The sequence below is a fragment of the Scomber japonicus genome, chromosome 3, assembly GCF_027409825.1.
Source record: "Scomber japonicus isolate fScoJap1 chromosome 3, fScoJap1.pri, whole genome shotgun sequence".
Taxonomy (NCBI): domain Eukaryota; kingdom Metazoa; phylum Chordata; class Actinopteri; order Scombriformes; family Scombridae; genus Scomber; species Scomber japonicus.
In genome coordinates this window covers 19,808,627-19,830,106 of record NC_070580.1, presented here as the reverse complement: position 1 = coordinate 19,830,106, position 21,480 = coordinate 19,808,627, and the positions used below count along the sequence as shown (strand labels likewise).

The 21,480-nt window shown below is 39.8% G+C and overlaps 2 protein-coding genes across 2 annotated transcripts in view; one reads left to right on the top strand and one right to left on the bottom strand.

The window, feature by feature from the left end:
• The window catches only part of cacna1da (calcium channel, voltage-dependent, L type, alpha 1D subunit, a), a 57,552-nt gene extending 45,704 nt beyond the window's left edge, over positions 1 to 11,848 (top strand). The window contains exons 32-49 of the mRNA XM_053316240.1: positions 698 to 730; positions 1,703 to 1,831; positions 1,924 to 1,989; positions 2,088 to 2,179; positions 2,301 to 2,460; positions 2,875 to 3,002; positions 3,103 to 3,199; positions 3,338 to 3,440; positions 3,606 to 3,707; positions 5,357 to 5,490; positions 6,321 to 6,437; positions 6,863 to 7,251; positions 9,316 to 9,342; positions 10,043 to 10,171; positions 10,297 to 10,436; positions 10,804 to 10,910; positions 11,061 to 11,378; positions 11,543 to 11,848. Coding sequence (XP_053172215.1) covers positions 698 to 730; positions 1,703 to 1,831; positions 1,924 to 1,989; positions 2,088 to 2,179; positions 2,301 to 2,460; positions 2,875 to 3,002; positions 3,103 to 3,199; positions 3,338 to 3,440; positions 3,606 to 3,707; positions 5,357 to 5,490; positions 6,321 to 6,437; positions 6,863 to 7,251; positions 9,316 to 9,342; positions 10,043 to 10,171; positions 10,297 to 10,436; positions 10,804 to 10,910; positions 11,061 to 11,378; positions 11,543 to 11,848 — 2,577 coding nt within the window. The remainder of the gene's footprint in view (positions 1 to 697; positions 731 to 1,702; positions 1,832 to 1,923; positions 1,990 to 2,087; positions 2,180 to 2,300; positions 2,461 to 2,874; positions 3,003 to 3,102; positions 3,200 to 3,337; positions 3,441 to 3,605; positions 3,708 to 5,356; positions 5,491 to 6,320; positions 6,438 to 6,862; positions 7,252 to 9,315; positions 9,343 to 10,042; positions 10,172 to 10,296; positions 10,437 to 10,803; positions 10,911 to 11,060; positions 11,379 to 11,542) is intronic.
• A 3,174-nt stretch (positions 11,849 to 15,022) lies between these two features.
• Positions 15,023 to 17,537, bottom strand: LOC128355733 (parapinopsin-like). Its single transcript, XM_053316069.1, has 4 exons — positions 17,207 to 17,537; positions 16,599 to 16,927; positions 15,446 to 15,688; positions 15,023 to 15,139 (listed from the first exon to the last, which is right to left on the bottom strand). Exons 1-4 carry the CDS (start codon positions 17,535 to 17,537, stop codon positions 15,023 to 15,025), a joined length of 1,020 nt encoding a protein of 339 aa, XP_053172044.1.
• Between the last annotated feature and the right edge of the window lie 3,943 nt (positions 17,538 to 21,480).

Genomic DNA, 21,480 nt, shown 5'->3' with positions numbered 1-21,480 from the left:
ATTTTTTTGACCAGTCAAGTCATATGTTAATGTGTATTTACTTGAATCTATATGAGACACAGGAAAAATAAATCTTTACTTTTGAGTTGAGGCTCTGTTAGAATAGCAGACTTTTATGCTTTTGTCATGACATGAATTCAGATCTGTTAAGTCAGTCAGTTAGCCTCTCATTAACATTGTCTGAAGCTCGCCAAGCATCTTAGTCATAAAATTAATTTAAGCCCATCAGTTATGACCATTACACCGGGGAGTGATAAAGTTGTCTGCCAGTCTTACATGTTAGTCAGTAATTAAGTAACTTCATGTTGTTTTGTCAGTCTGACATGTAAATGTTAAGTCCAACATAGGAATGTTAAGCTGTATACTCGTTTTGTGGCAGTCTTTTAAAGTGTTAAGATAATGTTTTATGTTTCTCGTTACATTAAGTGTACATAGACAGTAATACATGTGCAGTAGGGTGTCAATGAATGTTTGTCTCTGTCATAGTGAAACAATAAGACAGTTTTGTCCTGTCAGTTTTACACTGTACGTGAGAAGAGTAGTGACATCATTCTGTCTACGTCTTGACTGACGTGTTCCAGCATTGTGTGATAAACACTTTTTTTTAGAAAATGTGATGTTTACGTGTTTGGCCCAATGTGTGTGTGATATGGGCAGGCTCTGTACAAGTCATTAATACAGGTCTTTGATTTTAAAGCCAACGGAGACTCCTCAGGTGGATGAGCAGGGGGTAAGATGCTCCAACCCCCTCCCTCCTGTCAGGGCCATGCCATGTTTACATTTGCATTTCTTTGTTTGGTATTTTTTCTGTTGTCTTCATTACCTTCTATGATCTATTGCTTATTTCATGTTCTCATGGTAAGGTTTCCTTTTATTTTCATTTCTGTCTTCTGTTTTGTTTGTTCATTTGCATATATCCTCAGAAAAATTTTGCTTTACATTTTCCTAAATGTTTGGAGTTATTTCTAAGGCAAGGGTGTCACTCAAAAGTGACACTGTGTGTCCTGTTACAGTAGGTGGGAGTGGTTTTGGGCTGCTCCTCACGTTTGTACTGTTGACACCGGTACATGGTCTCTGCCACCATTCTTGCGTGTGGTAGTGACCCATGGATGACCCCTGGGATCAGGTCACCCAGCTCTGACCTGCAAACCTCCTGACCGACCCTTTTGGGTTGGTCCCACTGTGACTCCGCATGCAGTGACTCTGGACTGAGGGTGCCATGCTTGTGCAGATGTGTCCTGTCAAGTATGGCAAGGTTTTCTCCAGCATGCTTGCCTCCTTGCTTCCTCCCCTTATAGGTCTGTACAGTGACAGGGCTCCTGGCAGTGCTTTTGACGCAGACAAACAGAAAATATCAGTTGCAGCTACACTGCATGACAGACTGTTCAATCTTCATCAATCATTTTAGACGATATTTTAATCCGAAGTACAAATCTAGAGCTATATAAATTATACACTGGACAAAATAGTTGGACTTCTATCAAATGCTACCATCAAATCTCTTTTCAAATTCAAAGCTATGTTTTCTCAAAAGAATTTAGTGGTTTTCTGTGATATAAAGATGCAGTGTTGCTTTCTCAGCCCATATGTATCTGGTACTGAGTTCAGACCTCATCATCCTGCGAAGCACAGCCAGGGGCTCTGTATCCACTACACTAACTGTTGCTGTGCCTTCTTTTGACTCTGCACTGTTTCTTCACAGAACACTGAGGACAGCGCTCGCATCTCCATCACCTTCTTTCGTCTTTTTCGAGTCATGCGGCTGGTCAAGCTCCTAAGCAGAGGGGAAGGCATTCGCACATTGCTTTGGACTTTCATTAAATCCTTCCAGGTAAAATCTCGTAAAGTTATTCAATCAGTGACTGAGTGATGTATCAAAGTCTGTCATATTAATCTTTTTCTATTTTCTTGCCCCTCTTACAGGCTCTGCCGTATGTTGCTCTTTTGATAGCCATGCTGTTCTTCATCTACGCTGTCATTGGCATGCAGGTGGGTAACTTAACTTGACTGAAATTCTTCTTCTTCTTAGTCTTTACCAAGTTGATACAGTCGCAGTTGTATTCATATGGGCAATCTTTCTGCTACAGATGTTTGGAAAAGTTGCGATGGTGGATGGCACTCACATAAACCGAAACAACAACTTCCAGACCTTCCCTCAGGCTGTGCTGCTTCTCTTCAGGTCAGTAAGATATTATAGTCAGAGGCTATATGGAAACTGAAGCAGTGTGTTTTTTTAAAATTTCCTGGGCATATATAGTTGAGTAATTGGTTTGTGGTGATCCTACTTATCTGTTCCCCAGATGTGCCACTGGAGAGGCGTGGCAAGAGATCATGTTGGCCTGTATGTCGGGTAAACTATGTGACCCAGAGTCTGACTATAACCCCGGCGAGGAGATGACGTGTGGCAGCGGATTTGCAATAATTTACTTCATTACCTTCTACATGCTCTGCGCCTTCCTGGTACACACACAATTTAAACCATATTACCATGTTATCAGTTATTTACTTTATTGTGTTAATTATCATCTTTTGCACTTTTCTAATTGTCCCATCATTAGCACATGAAAGGCACCATGAAAGATAGAACATTTCTACCTTTGAAAAGCTGACATTTGTAACCTTTAAAACACATATTGCGTAATGCTTAGTCTTTGCAAATGCCAAACTGAGGCCAATATTTACACATTTGTTTGTTGTTTAAATTTACTTTTACCCACATGACTGTAGTTGAAAAAACGTGCTTAAAATATGTCTAATAATGACTGTTCTTGATGTCATTCACAATTACACAGTTCAAATCTGAAGAAATTCTGGACATGAAAAGAAACTGCGACACTAAGATAATTTATGCAAGATGGTTTCTTTGTTCTCCAGATTATCAATTTGTTTGTGGCCGTCATCATGGACAACTTTGACTATTTGACACGTGATTGGTCCATTCTTGGTCCACACCACCTCGATGAATTCAAGAGAATTTGGTCAGAATACGACCCAGAGGCCAAGTATGTGCTTTGCTATCTATCTGAACATATTTCACATGCATGTTTCCACAGAGTCGTTTGTTTTTGTCGGTTAATATCTGATATTTTTTCTCTCATATAGGGGCAGAATTAAGCATTTGGATGTCGTAACTCTTCTTCGTCGTATCCAGCCTCCTCTTGGGTTCGGCAAACTGTGCCCTCACAGAGTGGCCTGCAAGGTCTGCTATCCTTTTTCTTTTGTCTCATTTTCATAATTTTTACATACATACATACATGCATATAATTTACATTTAAATTTCATTTAGCAGGCCTGTTGTATATATTTAAAGGCCTGTTGTATATTTTTCTTCTTTCAGAGGCTGGTAGCCATGAACATGCCTCTGAACAGTGACGGCACAGTCATGTTTAACGCCACTCTGTTTGCACTGGTGCGAACAGCCCTGAAGATAAAAACAGAAGGTATAAACTGAATAATGCACCACTGTTAAAATACAGACAATACTAAAACATACTATACCTCAGTCTAATGGTCTCTCTTACTTGTAATTACAAGCTTTCTTGATTTAAAATGGTTGTGAACTGGTGTGCTCGTTTCTAAGGGACATTTGTTTCCCTGTGGTGCAGGTAATCTGGAGCAGGCCAATGAAGAGCTGCGGGCTGTCATTAAGAAAATCTGGAAGCGAACCAGCATGAAGCTGCTGGATCAAGTGGTGCCCCCTGCTGGTGGTTAGTGGAACTTGCCTGTGTCTGTCATTGAAATCATATACACCTCCTGTTATAATTTGAAACATAAACTAAGATAAAGCAGCCTTCACAGAATTGCACATACACACCATATGCTGCCCACATGCTATTTGCATAAAATTACAGGAAGCTCAAAAACTGGTCATTCAGTGTCTTTAAATAAAAACACACAGGCAGAAAGATTCTCACACACAAGTAAAGCTGTATCGTGCTGTTTCTGCTCTGCTCATGTTCTCCTGGTTGTCCCCTCAGCAGTGTGTGTCTTATCCATGTGTGTTTGATCCACACTCTTCCCACCTGCCCTGGATGCTGATGGAGACGACTGACTGTCTGCTGGGCTTTGGGCTTGCATGGCCTTTTAGACCATTGTGCAAGTGCATGCTTTGTCTTTCTCATTAATCTCTCTTTCTCTCTTTAACTGTCTGTCTCTTGCTGTCTCCTTCTCTTTAACTGTCTGTCTCTTGCTGTCTCCTTCTCTTTCTCTGTTGTCTTAATCTCTGTCCTTTTCTCACTGCTTGAGCGTCCACAGCTTACTCTCCTCACATTTTAATATCTCTGTATCCAAAACTCTGAAGCACTTCAGAATATTCTGAAGCAGTTCTGTTTTAGGGTGGTGGCATGGAACTAGTGTTGCCTCTGTCTCCGATCTCTCTCCCCAGCGTGCTTGTTCAAAGTGACTCAGACCCCTGCTTCAGAATTATTCTCACGCACTGTTGCACTCACTCTTCCAAAAAATACAAAAGCAAAACATTTGGCAAACATACATGCAAGATCACACCCATACACAGTTTCAAGTACAGTTTTCACTGACCAGCACATGTTATGACAAAAAAAACTCATACATGAACATAAACGGGTACACTTATGGCAAAATACTGACACATATACTACATTTACTACATGCATAGTTCTGCTTGCTTGCATTGCTGAAGTAGTAGAGTAGATGCTTCCCTAGACATTAAAGAAAGAATTTGGTTCTGCCACAACAGAAATAATTTGAGCAAATTTTTAAAGTGTCTCAAAGGTAAATGAATGGCATATGCTTAAGGTTAGTATTGCGTAAGTATGAAAATGCACAGATTGAAGATTAGCAGCATTGTTTTAATCATCCTGTTCATTCTGCTGATTTTCACCTCTTCATTGGCAGCCCAACATTTAGAAAGAAACAGAAATTACAGGAGTTAATTAACTTGTTGCTATGAAAAAAACTCACATTAAAACTGTAGGTGTTGGAAACATTAATTTATCCCATTCAATGTCAGACATATTATGTAGAGGATCCCTCTTGGATTGTTAACAGCTCTTCAGATACATAAATACACAAAGACAAAATAAAGACATATAGCATTTGATTTTTTTTGTTCTTTTTGATATACAGCGAAGGATCTCAGGTGGTCCAGATTGAGGTACAGTATATACACCATCAAGATGGATGTATATAATTTGGATTTAAATAATTTGGTCGATTGAGGTTGAAGAGTGCCTCACTTGTCTGCAGTCCTGAGCTGATGGAGCCACAGTTTTATGGAGAATGAATGAAGGAGGAGAAGAGTCTCTCTCTCTCTCCCCCCATGGTGCTGTGTGTAGTGACCTGCTGACACAGGAAGCATTTGTGTGGTCTGTTCACTCAGATGATGAGGTAACCGTGGGGAAGTTCTATGCCACCTTCCTGATACAGGACTACTTTAGGAAATTCAAGAAACGTAAAGAGGAAGGCCTGGTGGGTGCACATCCCTCCCAGAACAACACAGCTATTGCTCTACAGGTGAGTGTCACAGTGTTGGAGTGTGACTCCAACTGTATGTATGTGTGTGTTATGTGTGAGATTGTTGAAAATTGTGTGAAAACATGAATTTACCAGCATTGTAATTTTGTTAAGTCAAGTCTGTAAAATGTGTCTTTGTGCATTTCATTAAAATATCATTAAGTGCGCTAATGTTATGGTTTATGATCCAGCAGGACGTTCATGATCTTGGTGTACAGTATGAATCTGTTACTGTTATTTGTGTTTTCAGTGTGTGTCTCTGTGTCTTTAAATACCACAGACATTGATGTTAAGCGTGTGTCATTGTCTCCAGTCATAATTTCATGTGTTCTTTGTGCATCACAATTCATTCATTGACTCATGAAATTCCCATGCAAAGCTTGTTGCCATTTCTGTTACCTTATAATACGATATATGGCTTCAGTCTATCACCATATATCATTGTCAGACAGTGAACATGGCCAGCGTTGTGTATATTTTTCTACTTTGGTTAAGTACATCTACAAAAGAAAGGAAAGGAAGGAAAGTGATTTTTTACTGCACTCACTAAAGCGTATGTGAGAGAAAGCACAGCTAGATTCTACACAAGACACTTCAACTAAATAAAACTCACAGCAGGTTGCATTCAGGAGAGCACATTTGTCTGTCTGTGTGTTCTCATCTCTCACAGTCTGTCAGTACTGTAAATGTCAGGTGTTGCATACTCCAGCACAATTGTGTGTATGCCCAGTATGTGTGGTTGTGACTGTATGATGTCAGATAATGTTATGTGAGTTGTAAGATGAAGGTCCCAGCCATAGTGCTTAGAATTTGTATTGTCATGGTTACAGGCTGGTCTTCGCACGCTGCATGATATTGGGCCCGAAATTCGCCGAGCGATATCATGTGATCTGCAAGATGACGAACTAGTAGACTTTATACCAGAGGAAGACGAAGAAATTTATAGGGTAACTGATTTAATTTTACCTGACAGGGGAAATGTTTGTGGAAAAAAATTGTGCTTTTTGTGGAATCACTCAATGGTAATTTCCAATCTATATAAAAGGGAATGTACTCCAAGAAACATTAATCAGCTAAATCTGTAGTAGATTTGTTTTTAATCTTTAAAGCTACAGTATGTAGCTTTTTTCTACATTTTATTTGTTTTTGCTTCTTATATGTTTTTCCTCCATCTCAATTTCAACAAACTACAAAGAGTGCATCCATTTGCCCACATATGTCACATGCCATGAAACCAGCTTCTGAACTTATATTTTGCTCATATAATTTCTGAAAAGAAAATCAGCTCCCAGACTTAACATCAATAGTAGATTTGTTTTGTACTGTAAACTATGAAAGCCCTGGTGGTTTTACTTTGAGCATTCCTTCACAGCGTAATGGCGGACTCTTTGGTAACCATCTCATGAACGGTGGTCATCGACGATCCAACGGCCATCAGACCAACGCTACGCAGCGGCCTCTACAGGTGCAGCCGCCACCTCACTATGCTCACATGGAGCAGCCAGTAGGACGCCTGTCTCGAGCCAATGCAATGTCCCACCCCAACCACCATCATCACCACCACCATCACCACCACCGCCACCACAACTCCTACGGCAAGTCTCCTAAATCCACCAATATCAACCTCAACAATGCCAACGTGTCCAGTCTGCCCAACGGAGGACACCATCGCTACTATGAACATGCACCTCCAAATGGCTACCCAGGTCTTCGCAGCTCCTACTACGACTACGACAAGCCCCGGACCCCACAGGGTCAAAGGTACCAACACACTGATCATCAGGTCTTTGCTCTGCTGCAGAAACATCTGTCAGCTAAAATATCTGTTAAAATGTACAATCCCACCTAACGCTCCATTCTGCCGCCATTGGTGTACCCTGTGTCTCTGAGCCCAGTGTCTTTTTGTTCCCATAACTTGTCAAATGTTGAAAACACTTGGACTAAACATGTAAAATTTTATCACATCAAGATATTTTCATAATGTCCACAACAGATTTTTGTTGCAGATTTTTTTAAAGTGACATTTAAAGCAAAACTTATCTTTCTTAATGTAGAACAGGCAGATATATCAGTTTCTTAGGGATGTAATGAGAGATTCATGTTAAAGATAATTTAATAAATGACTAGGATCAAAAATTGAATGTACGCAATATAGGAGAATACAATTTTTTCATTTTTTAAGTACAAACAAAACCATGAAATGTTACCTCTTACCTCATATATTATTCACATATTGTGAAGTAAGTGCATTCACATTCTTGCTTAAAGTTAGATAAGAAGATAAACATCACTTTCATATCTGATCGCTTACAGTAATATGAAACTAGAGCCAGGAGACAGTCACTTTACCATAGTATTTACAAAGACTAGAAGCAAGGGGGAAACAGGTTGCCTGGCTCTGTATAAAGGTAATAAAATCTACTTACCAGCACCTCTAAAGCTCACTAATTAATATATTTTATCTCATATCTTTAATCCATAGTAACACATAGCGTAAAACATCACATTGTAGTATTATGGAGGCTTATGAGCGCACTATTTCTTGGCTGGGCACAGTGACTAATGCTACCCGCTGTCTCTGTTGGTTCCCTGGCTACCTTGTAGAGACACCAATGCTGTGTCTGTAATCACTCCATTTACTATTTAGTGCACTTGATATACTGTCTGCCATTTTATTTGAGTGTTTGAATTGAGTGTATACATTTATCCACTCTAAAGTGCCTTTAAAAAGTCTCTAAAAGAAAAAAATGAGAAAAGTAGCATCCAATGCATGTTTTCCGACAATGGATAGTACTAACTGTCCAAAATCTCAATTTACTGTTTACTATTGATTATACTATTGCATGTCTATTGGAGCAGTGAATGAGTGAATTGTAATGTTGGACACAGCACAAGACTTGGTGGCCCCCCTACTTTAGGCATTATGCTAGGCTAAGCGGTCTCCTGGCTGTAGCTTCATATTTAACATGCAGATATTAGAAAGTGAATAAAGATATCTTCTAAATTGTTGAACTATTCTCACATAATTTTTAGTGTAAATGGTTTGGTGCAAATTTTGGCTAAATTTTGTTCATTCATGTATAAAAATTTTAGTTATAATATCTGACAGTAAGTGTAAGATTTTAGATATGGATTATGGGTTTTCCCTTCAAGTGTAAGACTGAAACATTAGTAAATTAAAAAAAACAACTACTTACTGAATTTTGTCTTGCTCCCTCTCCTTAGAGGTCATCTGAGTCCTTTTACACAGCTATCTCAGGTTGAAATTAAAACAAAAAAACACTGGTATTAGTTTCAGACATTATCTGTTGCATAAGTATTTTTACCCCACAGGCAGGACCCAGCTTCTTATCAAACCTCCCTGTTTCACAAGCCTTTATTGTAAATCCTTCACTCCATAATGGATCACAAGCATACTCTCATTCTGACAGTTAATTTCAACTGACCAATAGTCCACTTATCTCCTGATTTCCCATGCTCTGTTCTGTTTAGTCAGCCGCTCCAGCATTGGGCCTGTTTTTCTTTACTACCCAATAAGTTTGTGGGACAATTTCATTGCTGCCACTTTACAAAAGAGAAATTATTTTTTGTTCATTTCTTATCTTAAGAAAAGAAAATGAAATTGTCAAACAACACTGGAGTGGACGTCCGCCATCATGCTGTCTCTTCCTCATACATATATATGAGAATGCTGTATATGCTTCATATACTGTATGATATATATGTCAGGCTTTCTCCACCCTTTTCTCTCTGTTCTCTCCCTCTCCCTTTCTCCTTCCTAACCAAAATGCTTTCTCTCAACCATCCCTCTGCATTCTTGGACAGAAGGCGCTACTATGAGACCTATGTTAGGTATGTTGTTATCTAGGTTTGGCTCCAGCAGTATGTCTCAACAACAAAGAGAAGATTTTATTTTTCTGTTTATTTATTGCATTTTGACTTGGTTTTGAATCGGTGAATGGTTGCATCCTTGCTAAGTCAGTGTTACATGCAATATGCTGGCCACGCACCTCTCTGGTTATCGTCCACCTCTGTCATGGTGCAGTTGTGTGTCAACGCTGTAAGATTAGAAGGAGAAATAACAAGAATGTGAGTGGCCAGCATATCACTGAGAGTAGCCCTGCTTTATGCATGTGTGCTTGCTTTGAAGAAGGACACAGATGCTCAAAAACAGGGAAGTGTAGGAGAATGTTTTTCTTTTGTTTTTTTAAATCGCACTACTCGTCACCACTAATTGTTTGCCTCCACGTTTTACCAGTCCTACACTGAATTTACTCCATGATTCCTAACCAGAGATCATTTCAATTAATTTAACTAAGGAAGTCAAGGTAGATGGGATGTTTAGATGAGTGATGCTTTTAAACCCAAAACTTCTGCCTGTTGTCTTTTGGTTTGGCTGTGTTGACTTGGTTAATACCTATATGGGTGGTCAGTTGCATTGCTGCCCCCTTGAGGCTAGCGTCTGCATGGCAGTGCATGGCCCTATCCCAGTAATCCCAATGAACTGCACCAGTGTGCACACTCTGACCCCTGTGCCCCAACGTTTCATCAGGTCCCGTGGAGGGGATGGATGCCACCCCACCATCCGCAGGGAGGAGGAATTTGATGAAGACCGCCTGTCTGGGGAGTATTACAGCGGAGAGGAATTTTATGAAGATGACAGTATGCTGTCAGGGGACAGGTATTTCTTTCTGAGCTTTACTCAGCAATCTTATGTGTTATTGTACCCTGTCCTGTTAACAAACATATTTCTTGTGGCTTTTGCAAGAAACCTTAAATCCTATATTTGCTACTCTGTGCTGACAGGTATCAGAACAGTGACACAGAGTATGAGACTCCCAAAGGTTACCATCACCCTGACAGTTACTACGACGACGATGAGCAGCCTCTGTACCGCGACTCAAGGAGGTCACCAAAGAGACGGTTGCTTCCTGCCACACCTCAAGGTATCTCCTGTCTTGACCTGCTGCATGAATGACATGTTTTCTGTGAATGCTCTTTATGTCCACATAACATTTAATATTGTTTGCTTATTGTACATCATTAACGGCTTAAAGGCGCTTAAAACACCTCTTGTCACAAGCTATGGGATCCTACAAGTAAACAATTTTCTGCCACAGTTAGAGCACTTTTGGTAATTTGACCTTAAAGAGATTTCATAACATACCAACACATTTATGATTTTACTTTATTTCATTTTATGATTTGCTCAATCACCTGGTTTTATATTGAGGGTTTACAGTGTTAAAATGTTGCATGATGTCAAAGTTTGCTGCATGAGGTCACTCACTGGTCCACACCTGGCTCGTTCAGGTCACAGGAGGCCATCCTTCAACTTTGAGTGTCTGCGCAGACAAAGTAGCCAGGATGAGCTTCCACATCAGCGTACTGCTCTACCACTGCACCTTATGCAGCACCAGGTAACACAGGCACAAACTGATCATATTTCCTATAAATAACTAATGTGAGAGAGTGGTAGTTGTCGTGTAGATGTAGTGGTGGTAGGGTAGCACAGTTGGCTGTACTACACAAAGTTTGTATTCATTCATTCATCTCTCCTGACCCGTCAGGTTATGGCTGTAGCAGGCCTGGACTCCAGCAGAGCCCACCGCCTCTCCCCGACCCGTTCCACCCGCTCCTGGGCCACTCCCCCTGCCACCCCAGCCAGTAAAGACCAGTCACCATACTACACCCCTCTCATCCGTGTGGACCACCCACACAGGGAGAGTGTCGCTAGCAGCCAAGTGTCTGTGCGCAAGAGCTCCTGGTATACAGACGACCCCGAGTACTCCCAGAGGACGTACTCACCGGTCCACCTGCAGGTGCCACCTGAATACCATAACCAGTACCACCAGAAGAGAGGAAGCGCCACCAGCTTAGTGGAAGCGGTGAGTTTGAGTGTTGGTGAAGACGTAGGGAGGGGAGTTGTGTCCCTGACCAGATAATTTAATCTCACAGACTTTGGTCAAAACGAAATGTGACAAGCAAGATAAGCAAAACAAGATTCTGAAAATTTACAATAAAATTTTTTCCCTCACATTCTGTTGAGCAGGTTTTGATATCAGAAGGGCTTGGGAGATATGCCAAGGATCCCAAGTTCGTCGCTGCCACAAAGCACGAGATAGCAGATGCATGTGAGATGACAATAGATGAGATGGAGAGCGCAGCCAGCCACCTGCTGAACGGAGGGATTTCTCCGGGTGTCAACGGGGTCAACGTGTTCCCCCTTCTGACTCCAAGAGACTATGAACTGCAGGACACCACAGCCAGCTACAGTGATGAGGAGCCGGAGACAGAATCCAGAGCTCCATATGAGGAGGACCTAGCAGACGAGATGATCTGCATCACGACTTTATAGCAGTGGCTGGAGACATCTGCAAATTAGAACCTTGTCAGACTACAATCAGCGAAAACAAAAAAAATAAAAAAATAAATGCATCTGTTGGCTCTGACCAAAAGAAGTGCCTTTTACATTAAAGAGAAAAGGCATATAGAAGAGAGACACATTAGTCCCGTTCATTTAATTGTTCTCCACCTGCCAGCAAAGGAGGTCACAGCACAGAGCCAGCTACCATCCCTGCTGAGCACAGAGGGACTGACAGCACCCGCCTGTCAAAGGCCTTGACCTGGAGGTGATATACAGGTTCAGCCTGCAGCCAATCAGAGACAAGGACATTGATGCCAGTGAGAGAGATGGACCAATTGGCAAGGGTGTGAGATATTCTTTAGGGCGGGTCTCTAAGGGTGATGACAATCAGATGTACGATGTCATTACCTCAGTCACTTTATTAAGGTTTGGCATATCATGCAAGTTTTCAATGCAAGCATAGAAAGGCATATCTCCTCCCGTAGTCATAGTATAACTTGATCCCTTTGTTGTTAGAACAGATCGTGTGATGATTGCTACAGCTGAGTCAAAAAGTGAAGAGCACCAGTAGAGTCAAACCAGATTATGCAGGAACTAATTGTCCTACTTACTTATAGCATCATTCAACTTGAGATATGTACTTTTGAAGCGACAAAAGCATTTGTGATAAATGCACTAGCAGGCAGGTTATTTAAATTTTAGAATAGCCTGATTAATATTTCATAGTTGATATGCTGTAAATTGTATTATATAACAAAAGAAACTTTGTAAAGAGATATTCTATATTTTGTAATTATGTATAATTTAAAAGATCAGCAATATGGACCCTTGTTACTCCTGTTATGCTATAAAAGCAGACTAGCATTATTTTATTAGGTACAATATTCAGATATTTATTTGCCTTTTATGTTTTTGCTAATATGCACCCTTTATTTTGCCTGAAAACAGCATTTTTAAGAGGTTCTGCTTGTGTGACAACACTACTGCACAAGATATGCAAATGGATTTGATTTATTAGCATAGGAGTAGACACGTGTTACTTCATCAAACCAACACCAGTTGCATAAGGTTAAGCCCCCTTTACAGGAGCATTTTTAGAAGGCAAGCCTCAAGGATCCAGTGCTGAAATTTTATACAGATGTGACTACCACATTTGTTTGCATATTTTGTGCAGGGCATGCACAAGGATTTAAAATGCATAGTGCATTAACAATGCTGCTTTTTTAGTTAGTTTCAAAGTCAAACCTAGGTTTTGTCAGCCCCTACTGAAATGCCTTTTTGCTGCTGAAAGAACGAAAATGGATAGATGGTAATAACAGGGATAAAATAATATTACTCATAGCTTGTGCTGGGATTTTCCATGACATGTTCTTTGTTGATCATGGCGTGATTCCATTAAACCTTTGTACTAAAACTTCGCAATCACATCTTAGCCTTCATGTAGTAGTGTGTGAGGGCTTTGAGCCTGTGGTGGCAGGAGACACGTGCACACATCCAAAGGTCAGCTAACAGTCTGAGGTGTGTTCTGTGTGGAGGGTGTCCTGGTGTCAGGATGCTGGAGAGAGGCTAAGCAATACTAACCCCCCGCCCCTTTCTCTCTCAGCCTGCCTGGTTCCTGTATACAGTATACCTCGTTAGGCAACGATGACAACATATCATTGTCTCAACGTATCTGTTTGTCACAGTGTCCCACAGTGGAGTTTGCGTTTTTCCTTTAAGAAATAAATTAATGAAACTAGAAAGGAGACCTAACGCTGGATGCATAAAAAGGAGCAACTGAAGCCCATAAGTTGGAACAAAATCTCTTTTTGTTTTTATCTTTTTGATCCATCACGATAAGGATACTGGACTACTTACACTAAAGTGGGCTTTTTCAGGCATTACCATGGAGAGTTTGAATTAGCACCAAGGGTATTTTAGGGTTAATGTGATCTGTTGTTCATGCGTGTTTGATTTGTAGGCGAGTGCATCCTGTACTCTAATTCAACCGAATACTGTCATGACAATGTAGGTTTTCCATTTTGTGTGTGCACATTGAAAGGGCTCTTTGAATTGTTTGTGAGTTTCAAAAAAAATGTGTTCTAGTCCTTTTGTTGATGACCGTCATATAAAAGGACCAATGCACATAACAGGCACATTGTACTATTCGTAGCAATTACAGTACTGATGAACTGAAGATATGCATTATTTTGTAAACACTTTTAAAAGTTGTGTGAAACTAAAGATAAAAAGAACTTACTTTTACCTCATGTCAGGGATTCCTGAAAAAAAGAAAATAAGGATTTGGTTCAGTCTATACCAATGGTATTTAAATATTAGCACATAGCTGTTTGTCTTTGCACAAGTAACTGTATAGTGCTTTTGTTTCTCCTTTTTCTAAACAAATTTGTGTATTAAGGTGAGACAATTTTGTACTTTTTGTGACTGTGTGTATGGTTTAGTGGAATCTATATTTGTCATTTACACCTCACCTTACAATGCTGGGAATGAAAGAGTACTAAAAAATATTTTCAAGGTGCACTGTTCCTCTGTTCACGGGTAGGGAAAAAAATAAAATGGTAAAGTACCAGTTTACAGAGAAACACATATTGATTTGAACGTTTCTATTAGTTTTTCTTCATATTGTTATAATTATAATTACTATTACAACTATTAATGTTCTGAAAGCTGTATTAAAATAGAAGATATTGTAAAATATGTACAAAAGTATGGAAAGACCCATGGTAATGTTCTCTACTTGAAAGTCTTGATATTTGCTCCTCAATGTTTTTATTTAGTAAACATAATTTCTCTTCGTAGCAAATGCTTTACTATAACCCTCTAGGTTTTGTATCAATACATTTTTTGTATTTTTCATTTTATTTTGGCCTTGACTTTATTTGAATCGATACTGATATTTTATTTTCTATTGATCATCATTGAATAAACTTATGCTGAATTACTGTTTTCTTTTATTTGTATTTTACACTGGAGCAAACACTGGACTCTGTCTTCACCATTAATCAAGCGTTCGTACAGTTATAGAGAACCTCACATATATTATATACACGTCACAGTTTAATAAAAAACATTCAAACACTGTAGTCGCTAGGGAGCAGGATATGTAAACTGAGATATACACATCAGTAAAAAGATTATTAGTGGATGGTTGTAGGCGTGTACATTTCAGGCAGCAGCCACTTGGTTGGTTGTAGTCTCCATGGTGGTGACGTTCTCAGAGGCCTCGTCCTCCACCCACGGCTCCTTCCCACACAGCAGGAAGGGCACTGCATATTTACGGAACTACACAAAATAAGATAGAAAATATAAGACTGATTATGTTTCAGTATGGATAACGTGGAAGCCAACTCTAAAGAAAATGTAAAATTGACATGAAACATTAATAAGAAGTAATTTAAAGTAGATGAAGACCTTGAAAAGTGTGTTTTGAAATTTAAAACAATAGCTGCATCTTATATTTACATGTAATCATAACAGAGTGATCAGTTACATTGTCAATATTATCTGTCCCTAAAATAAGACACTGTAGTGTCTTTAGTACCACCAGATGGTGATGATGTGCTGATTTAATGTGTTGTTTTACAGTACCTGTTTGTTGAGGTAGATGTAGATCAAGGGATTGTACACAGTGCTGCTCTTGGCCAAGTAAACAGGCACTGTGCCTACCAGCGGGTGAATCTCCACATCAGGGTCGTAGACCACCAGCATGGCCAGGCCAGCATAAGGCATCCAGCTGATCAGAAATGTCAGGACCATAAGAACGACCATAAATGCCACCTTCGTCTCTCCTTTAGCTACTGCACCACCTTCCACACTGGCCATATTTGATACCTGTAACACAGAATGTCATTGGAAATATATTTTTATCAGATGACTTCTTATTGCCCAGGGACCTAAAACACTGGTTCCTAAGTTGGGTATCTGGAGGGTTACAAGGCAAATCTTTCTCAAGACAACAGGATTCGAAAGTGTAAAAAACATGTCTGCGGCACCACATTTTTAAATATCTTTTCTGGAGCTTTTTTAAATCTTTTTTATGGTAAATTATGATATAATATGATATGACATATCACTTTTTGCATGAAGCTGGTCATATGACTTATATCCAACAAGTGAAGAGGGTTTGCAAGCTGGCATTGCTTTATTTTAAGGGGTCGCAAGCCAAAAAGGTTAGAAATCAGTGACCATATTGTTGCAAAGTCCCTGATTTTTTTTTTTCACAGGGGACATCGTCACAGGTTCTTCCTCTTAATCTCTCCCCTCATCTCCTGTCTGTTTCTATTGTTGACCATTAAAGAGAGACTGACTTAATTAAATAAGATATGTGATACATGCATGGTATTGATGCATGGACTCAACTTATTTTATTTTTATTTTGCTGAGTTATGTTTTAATTTACATTGGCCCTGGGGTGCAAAACAAAACAAGATTTTTGGAAAACAAATTTAAGAAAAAACAACAGTGTGTTTGGTGAAACGCCGTTTTCCCCCATTTGTTTATTTTTTAAATTGAGGCATCTGTCACATCTGTTTTATTTATATGTTCTGGATTTTATGCTTTTGTATAGGTGTGCAAATAAAAAGATAAAAAGATAAAATCTAAGAGTCTACTTTAATTTTTCACAATATTGAACAGAAAATATAAAAACGCACAAATCTGAAAACAAACAGCTGAACCTCTGTTATGTAAACAGAAATGCACTGATGTATTTTATGATGAAGCCAAAGGTTTAAAAGCTCACCTGATGTAATGTCCACATTAGTTTTGTGTAGGATGCCAAGATAATGGCAAAAGGAACAGCAAAGCATACTGCAAAATAAGCCAGAATGTAGGAGACATTATGAGGGTCTCGGTTGTGCCAGTCAGGTGCACAGGAAGTCCCGACCCCCTCCAGCTCATACCTGCCCCAGCCAAAGAGGGGCGGTAAGTTCCATGTAAGGGACCACAGCCAGGACAGGGCAATACCGCCAACCGCATGCTGCTTTTGGAAAGTAATCTGCCCTATGGGCTTACATACAACAAACATCCTCTCCACTGCAATCAGAGCAACTGTGCACAGAGATGTGATACCTGTGGACAAATCAGGGAAGGCAAAGTCACATGGGAGAAACAGCAGGGTGTCTGTGTATTGATACAAATATATTGTACTTCTGAGACTGAAAATAATGTCAATACAATGATTAACTGAATCATGCTATAAGAAGTTTGTTAAAGTAAATATTCACTGTTAACATTACAAAATACTGATTTTACATAAGAAAATGATGCACCTATTGTACCACAACTGTGGAACAAAATGTGCAGTTTTGAAAACAATTCAGCATATGTTTTGTTCCTCTTTTCACTCACCAAACAAAGACACTGCAAAGCCCTCCATCACACAGCCTGTTCTTCCCAGGGAGAAATACCCCTGAGCATTGTTGACCACAGACAGTACCCCTCCGGTCATCGCTGTTCCCAGGTCAGCCACAGCCATGTTCACCAGAGCATAGTTGAGCGGCTTCCTCAGCTGCTTGTACATGAGGGACACAATAATCACTGTAGCGTTGAGTATGATGGCCGGGCCGGTGAAAATGGCCATAATGATGGCCAGAATGATGAAGCCAGTGCGTGACAGAGGGGGATCCCTTTGCGGGCCAATGTAGGAGGAAGCATTTGGGAAAAAATCTGAGTGTTGCATGGATGGAAAAAAAGTGGTCAGTCAGACTCTTCTTGTCTTGTGTGGAGATGTTCAATATCTCACCACTCGAGTGTAACAGATGAGATTAGATGCCTTGAGTCTAAATAAGCCCTGCAGATCTGGATTTAACAAAGTGTAATTCCACCAAATGATGATGATCCTTGAGCCCTCACCTTTTACTTGATTGTAAAGGCACTTACGTAGGATGACTCCACAGCACTCCTCACCAGGATCAGTCTGCCAAGCAAGTGCAAAAAACAACAACTATACCATCCTAACAGAGACTGCTGGTTTAGCTTTGTTAAGAAATGATAGTGTGTTGCAACATACAAAATACAATAAGGAATGATGAGAGATGATTATCTCTCTCTGGTTCTCTCACTTTTTATGCCCTCTCTCTTCCGTCCCATCTCAAGCCATTTCTCTCCAAAATAGAAAGAACGGTTGCAGCTCAGGTCCACACCCATCTGTCTGACAACAATCTCTATGAACAATTTCAGTCAGGCTTCTGTCCCCTCCCCAGTACTGAGACAGCCCTAATGAAAATCACCAATGACCTCCTGATGGCATCTGACACTGGACTTCTCTCCATTCGGGTTCTCCTCGACCTGAGTGCAGCTTTCGACACCGTTTCTCATGACATCCTCCTGGACAGGTTAGCCTCCATTGGAATCACTGACATCTCACTGGCTTGGTTCAGATCATATCTCTCTGGCTGCACACAGTTTGTTCAAATCAAGAACCTGAGATCCAGCTCCTCTCCAGTCTCTAGTGGTGTTCCCCAGGGCTATGTCCTTGGCCCCCTCCTGTTGATTATTTATCTTCTGCCTCTTGGTCACATTCTCAGGAAATTTGACATACAATTCCACTGTTTTGCTGATGATAACCAACTTTATCTTTCCACCAAGCCTACTTCCACTCTGCCACCCATAGCTCTATCCGACTGTTTACTGGAAATTAAATCATGGCTCTCACTCAACTTTCTTAAACTCAACGGCGAATAAACTGAGGTCCTCCTCATCGGTACCAGATCAACCTTAGCAACACTCAACACTTTCTCCATGTCAATCAACAATTCCACTGTCCCTCCATCCCCTCAGGTAAAGAGCCTGGGTGTCATCCTGGACAGCACATTATCTTTTGAAGATCACATCAATAACGTTACTCGGTCTGCATACTTCCATCTACATAACATCAATCGTCTCCGTCCCTCACTTTCACCAACCTGCACCGCTATCCTGGTAAACACCCCGATCACATCCCGTCTGGACTACTGTAACTCTCTCCTCTTTGGTCTTCCGTGGAAATCTCTTCACAAACTCCAACTGGTACAGAACGCAGCCGCTCTTATCATAACCAGAACTCCCTCTATTGAACACATCACTCCTGCCCTGCAGCAACTTCATTGGCTCCCTATCAAAATGACTTTAAGATTCTACTCCTCACGTTCAAGATCCTTCACAACCTGGCACCATCATATCTCTCTGAACTTATTCACATCTACACACCTTCTCGAACTCTCCGATCCTCCTCTGCCAACCAGCTCTCTGCCCCATCCGCCAACTTAACCACCATGGGCTCAAGAGCTTTCAGCCGATCTGCCCCCCGCCTATGGAACTCTCTCCCACCAGACATTTGCACTTCTGACTCTGTCTCCACCTTTAAATCCCGCCTGAAAACGCACCTATTCAGAGTGACATACTCTGTCTCACACTGACTGCAATCACATTCAGTTTATTTATTGTACTAATGCACTTTGTAGTCACATTCATATTTATTCTTTATCTTTGCACTAAATGTTACCTGATTTATATTGTTTGATGTACTGTTGTGTTATATGTGCCTTGTAAGTTGTCCTTGAGTGCTTTGAAAGGCGCCTTTCAATAAAATGCATTATTGTTATCATTATTATTGTTATCATTATCGTGTAGTTTATGGTAATATTTGTTGTCACTCATTTGCACTGTCTCTTTAGTGTCTTTAGTTTCCCAGTGTGGAGCCTTGCTGCTGCAGGTGAGACAAAGATGATTGACTGAAAAGAGTTACAGGAACCACAGTATAAAGAGATCAACTCAGCACATCTACAAAAGTATGTTAAAAATGTTTTATTAATTACATAAAATCATTCAATCACATATTCTGGTATTGCCCGATTCTGGACCCCAATATGCACCAAATATGACTAAAAGAATGTAATGAGACTGGAGCATCATGGGTGTTTTCAAATGTACAAAAATGGAGAATAACTGTAAATTGGATTATTAATTGCACTAACCAATAACAGTACATTTTTGATTGGGGGAGAAGCTGTGACAAACTGATTTAATCAACTGAAACTAACATATTTGAATGTAATTTAGTGGCTCTTTTCCTCACTGTTACTGAAGGATTAAACTACAATTATTTATGTTTATCTTTAGGATTATAGAGAATTTTTAGAATACACTGTAGATATTTGTAAGTTATGTGTTTTTTTTTTCTCACACCACACCAGATCTAATATGGAAAAGAAAAACGTATTATTTGCATTTGTGGATGTATCAGTGCATGTGGGTTTAGTTCTTGGAAATACACAAGTAAAGAAAACAGTACTTGAGTACTGGGTTACATCAACATCCCTTTATATCCCAAAACAGGGATTAAAATGAGGGAATCAAGCCCAGTATACAACTTGTACAGGTGAAAATAGATCATTCGACTTAACAACATTAAAGTCACCAGATGAAACATTTGCTTAACAACAGTGTAATCAACTGTAATAGATGTGAAATCAGCAAAAGAATGAACATTAAATGAGCTTCACTAAGTTTGTATTGTTATTTGTTGTGTGGTGTTTACATTTTTTGGCCATCTCTTGCAGTTTTTTTTCATTTGAAGAATGTATTTTTATGCACTGCATTTAAGTGAAAAGATTGCAAATTGTATACTTTTTTCTTTTTTTTCTATTTATATGTCATGAGTGTTTTCTGTAAGTTGGCATAGGACATACTGTCCCTGCAGCAATATCCCATTTAACCTCACTGATATTCCCAAAATGGTGAAGTAACTGGTTAAGCTTTTATTTAAGTGTTCTATGTAATGTCCTGTCTGGACTCAGGAGGATCACTGCGATGTCCTATAATAAGTCTCTTATCAAACACAGCACTGGATTACACACGATATAGTACTTACCACCTGAGCTCAGAAAAACAATATGGTTGTGTAAAGGTTACTGTGATCAGGACATGTGATGATGTTTGAAGATAAGGGTGAAGTCGGGATAACAGAACACTTCTACATTGAGTCTTGACAGCAGTGATGTGGACATATAAAGGATTTGAAGCTTTACAGACACTTCCACAGATACTGGTACATTGAGTTATAAAGTCTTCTATATATAGCAGTGGATGAGGGAAATGTTGACTATTGTTGGTGGTCTGAAGTGAATTATCCTCGGGTTTTGAGGGCACGAGGTGAGGTTAAGCCTCTTGACGTAACAAGAGAGCTGTACAACAGGTGTCCGATGTTTCACCTTCTAAGAGGTTTTGTCCAATCAAGTCAAGACAGGGATTACAACTGTTTGGGTTGAGAGTTCAAACGGGATCAACCAGTCTGATTCTGATTATAGAGCTTTATATCTGGTACAACGCATTTAATTATGACCACTAGAAATGAAAAATCATTTGGAATAGTGGAAACCAAAGCCTATATACATTTACCACTGTCAGCCTACCAATTATCTGCTTAGTTTGCTTTTCATATTAAACTTAACATGAAAAATATATACACAAATAGCAGCAATCCAAGCTCAATGTACACTTACTGGCCTTTTTCCAGGAGCTTTCAGCAGTTTTAATATTTTATTCAGAGTTTTTCTGAACTACTTTTGGTTCAAATTGCCAGAAAAAAATGGCAAGTGGATCTGATGATCTGAGGACTGATGCTGAAACCACAAACCAAATTC

Coding starts and splice junctions, on each gene's coding strand:
- LOC128355733 (XM_053316069.1), bottom strand. CDS start 17,537: ATGCAACACTCAGATTTTTTCCCAAATGCTTCCTCCTACATTGGCCCG. Junction 16,928..17,206: donor CTTTGCAGTGTCTTTGTTTG/GTGAGTGAAAAG, acceptor ATTTGTCCACAG/GTATCACATCTCTGTGCACA. Junction 15,689..16,598: donor TAATGTGGACATTACATCAG/GTGAGCTTTTAA, acceptor TCTGTGTTACAG/GTATCAAATATGGCCAGTGT.